Genomic DNA, 3,756 nt, shown 5'->3' with positions numbered 1-3,756 from the left:
ATATATCCCCTTAATTCCCGCAATGATTGTACTACTACTCTCAGCAACAGAAATAAAGTTGGAAAATTGGTGGGTCAAATTAAGGTCTTCACTTTGAATAGAAGCTAGACTTTAACATCATTTCAAATATTAATCTAAGGTCTCTAGCCGGAATAGCCAGAGTTTTGATCATTGTTTGCTTTTCTTTAAGGCAATTATCAGTTGTAATTACTGGCCCATTTATGCTGCAGATAACAGCATCTCCGCGGCGAAATTTATTTGCTGTTTTATTCCCTCCTTGAGGTAGAAACATGACAGTAACTTAACCCACAAAACAAACCTGCACATGAATGGCTGAACAAAAGATAAAAAGTAGGCTCAGATTTCATGAAAACGCCATAGAATGAGCTCAATAAAGAACAAATTATGTACAAATTAGTACATTAGTGTGTTTTGGCTAACAGAATTCTGAAGCTATAGTATAGCTTTGCTGCTAATATCTCCCTAAAAATGTCCTAGTTTAGCTTAAACTACAAGCAGCAGGTGTACAGACTCAGAAACGAGCTGCTGAATCAAGTTACAGATGTTTGGGAGGAGAAACAGAACGACACTATAAGATCCATACATATATATATACACACAAATCAAGTACAATTGTATGTGATGTTAGTATAATAATCATGGAGTACTAAAATGTGGGAGGGGAAGGAGGGGCCTCCCAGACATCAAAGACATTTTCTTCACTGTGGAGGGCAAAGAGACGATCCCCAGCGATGGAGAAGTCACAAATAGGACCCCCGTACCCTCGCCTAAGCCTGGAGGTCAATACCCAATCAGGGCCTGAGAATACAGAAATTGAATCATTCATGGAAGAGAATAGCTGTGAGTTGTGAAAGGCGAGCTTAGGATAGCAAGGTTCATCCTCTGCATGTTGCATCCTCTTATTGGCTTTCATAACATTAACCAACCGGCTTCTAGAGCTCCACCTTACACTAGAAGCCGAGCTTCTGAGGTCTATAAACCCCAAATCCTCAAACTCATTTACCACACATATGGAGCTCGATTCCTCCATTGCGATGGCATCTCTGACACGCTTGTCATCTACCAAAATGGGATTAGGACCAGCTGCCCCTATATCAGACCAGGACCATACCATGGATTTAGCTCTAAAATCTAATAAGCTGATATAACAGTTGTCTTTTCTAGGAAAAAGGGTGGATACAAGAAGGCAGTTTGAAGCTGGGAGCCACTGCAACCTGTCTGCATCCCCAAGAGACCATCCTAAGGGTTCATAGAAGAAATCCACCTGCTGTCCTGTCTCTTGATCCCATACCCCAATGCCGTATTCATTGCTCCTCCCCTTGCAGCTGGAGTAGATCATCTTGGAGCTGGAGGCCAAGGCACCTGCTGTAAAACTCTTGATTTGATTCTCATGTTGAACTTGGAATTTATGACGCAGCTCACCATTAGAGGCGTTGAAGAGGCCCATACCACCGTCACCACGGCCAAGCCTCTCGCAAGCGCTGACTACAATATGATTAGCATCTAACCACCCAACGTCGTTGACAATCTGGTAATCCAAATGCAAGGGACGATGCTCCTCCAGCATCCAATCATAGACATGGACCATGCAGCCATGTGCAACACAGCACCCTCCATCTGGGCCAGCCCGAATTGCAGTACCATCACCAGGAGCTCGGCCTGTGATAGAACTGGTTAGGCGGAGGCAGTTACCGTCAAAGGGGCCCCACTTGGCAGCACGAACTTGGTCATAGAGACCGTAGAATTGAGCCTCTCGGAAAAGAAGCTTCTCCGGGAGGTTTGGGAGGACGTAAAGCTCACCAGTACGGAGAAGGTCCAGCAATACACCGAAGCATTCAGGGTTTCGATCAATGAAGATTTGTGATTGTGATTGTGATTGTGATTGTGATTGTGGAAGGTGAAGATTCCAATGATCATCAAAAAGAGCTCCGAAATAGGAATTGCGGCCAGCATTGGCAAGGGTAGTTGAGGTAGTTTCGAAGATTTTACCGCCAACATTGAAGGAAACTGTGTCCTTTGGGATCATTCCATAACCAACCATTTCTTCTGCTGATAATTCTCGGCGATCTGGGGAAAAGAGAGAGAGAGATAAAAATGGATCAAAAATTAATGTTTTTGATTTTTGAAAAACAGGGATTTGGTGGGGGATCAGAATTTAAGGTGTTGCAATTTTCAAATAAAAGTATCAATTTTATTTCTTCTCTCTTTCTCTCTCATCTAGTAGTACAAATAAATTAGTTGGTAGTTTAGTGTTTGTTTCGCCTGCGGAATACGAACCTCTTACCTTTTCCCACGTTCTATGACTCTTTCTAACCCAAAATACCCAATCCGCCCGCTTTAATCCTTTCCCGTATCCGGACCTTTTTTTTTTTTAATTTTTTTTTAATAGGTAAGAAAAAGGGACCCTAACTGAACCAGCACCTAGCACAGGTTAACCAGCCCAGCTCCGCAGGTCATCGCTTGCGCCACTCCCAAGCATTTCGCAGTTGATGGGGCTCGAACTTGTGACCTCCAAGTCACAAGGTGAGTTCCCCACCAACTCCACCAACTTATGTTGGTTTCCCGTATCCGGACTTAATTCCTACAAAATCCATCTTGTATCCGTATACACTTTAAAAAATGTGTCTTAAGATAATATTTCATTTGTTTTTTTTCTTATTTAATCAATATTTCGTACGTTTAGTAACTTAGTTGCTTAATTTTATGTTTTTTCTCGTACGAGGCTTGCCTCTCCTTAACATCAAAAATAAATAAATAGTTCCTCTTTTTATTTTTATTTTAAAACTAGTTGGTGATTAGTTAAATCTATTTGGAGCTTTGGCTTTAAAGTAAGGCTATTATTATATGTTGTCAACTACTATTTTCCTTCTTTAAGATAACCCAGGCCATAAACGATACTCCATACTTATGTTTTTGCTTTCATTTTCTTGTCTTTATTACCCTTCACAGGAATAAAATTAAAATACTCGATTCTTCAAAATATAGAGGTTGTTAAAGGATAAATTCAAGGAAGAATTCACACAATAGATAGTAGTAAAGTACTCAAAGTTAATTTACTTGGAATAAATAAAAAATTTCCATCAATTTACCACCTCCTGTATATGTTGAGTAATGAGTGAGCCTATTCAAATATCGGAATCTTGAGTACAAAACTAGTAAATTAGACGGCGGGACCTATAAACATTTGGCGAAATAAGTCGTAAAAGGCGGAAAAGACTTAAAAACCAATGGCTTAGTGCTTAAACTGTTGGTTGCGCCTAATCCAAAGATTATGGTGTGATTAGATTATTAATAGAGAAATAGACAAATAGTGGTTTGGCCATTGGTTGTCGAGTAATCTATTATTATGTCAAAGGGGAGAAGAGCGTGTCGTGTGGGGCGTCTCCTTGAAAAATATACATATACATATTCTTGGGGAGGAGATAACGACACCAATTCTAATACAAGTACCATTTAATAATTGTTCATATTTCTACTTAATAATTAAACTATTTAGTCGACGACTTTGTAGATCAAATTCGACCAATTCTTGATAAGCAACGCAGGCTTTTGGTCAACTGTTAGGGAACTAGACTATTCCTTTTTCTAATTCTAGTTTTGTCAAATATATGTGACTTTCTAGTGCTTAAAAATATAAACGAACCCATTCTACATTACATGCAACCTGATGTACCTTATATCAATTAGTGAATAGGAGGACATATGACGTGTGTATATTATATAAATTAACAACAA

At 39.6% G+C, this 3,756-nt stretch overlaps 1 protein-coding gene across 1 annotated transcript; it reads right to left on the bottom strand.

Annotated features, from left to right (window-relative positions):
- Positions 1-362: 362 nt before the first annotated feature.
- Positions 363-2,301, bottom strand: LOC110792516 (BTB/POZ domain-containing protein At2g24240). The gene has a single exon (XM_021997340.2). The coding sequence runs from the start codon at positions 2,060-2,062 to the stop codon at positions 668-670; it is 1,395 nt and encodes a 464-aa protein (XP_021853032.1). The 5' UTR covers positions 2,063-2,301; the 3' UTR covers positions 363-667.
- Between the last annotated feature and the right edge of the window lie 1,455 nt (positions 2,302-3,756).

The sequence above is a fragment of the Spinacia oleracea genome, chromosome 1, assembly GCF_020520425.1.
Source record: "Spinacia oleracea cultivar Varoflay chromosome 1, BTI_SOV_V1, whole genome shotgun sequence".
Lineage (NCBI taxonomy): Eukaryota > Viridiplantae > Streptophyta > Magnoliopsida > Caryophyllales > Amaranthaceae > Spinacia > Spinacia oleracea.
The sequence above is the reverse complement of the archived record's forward strand: the minus strand, read 5'-3'. Positions and strand labels throughout refer to the sequence as shown.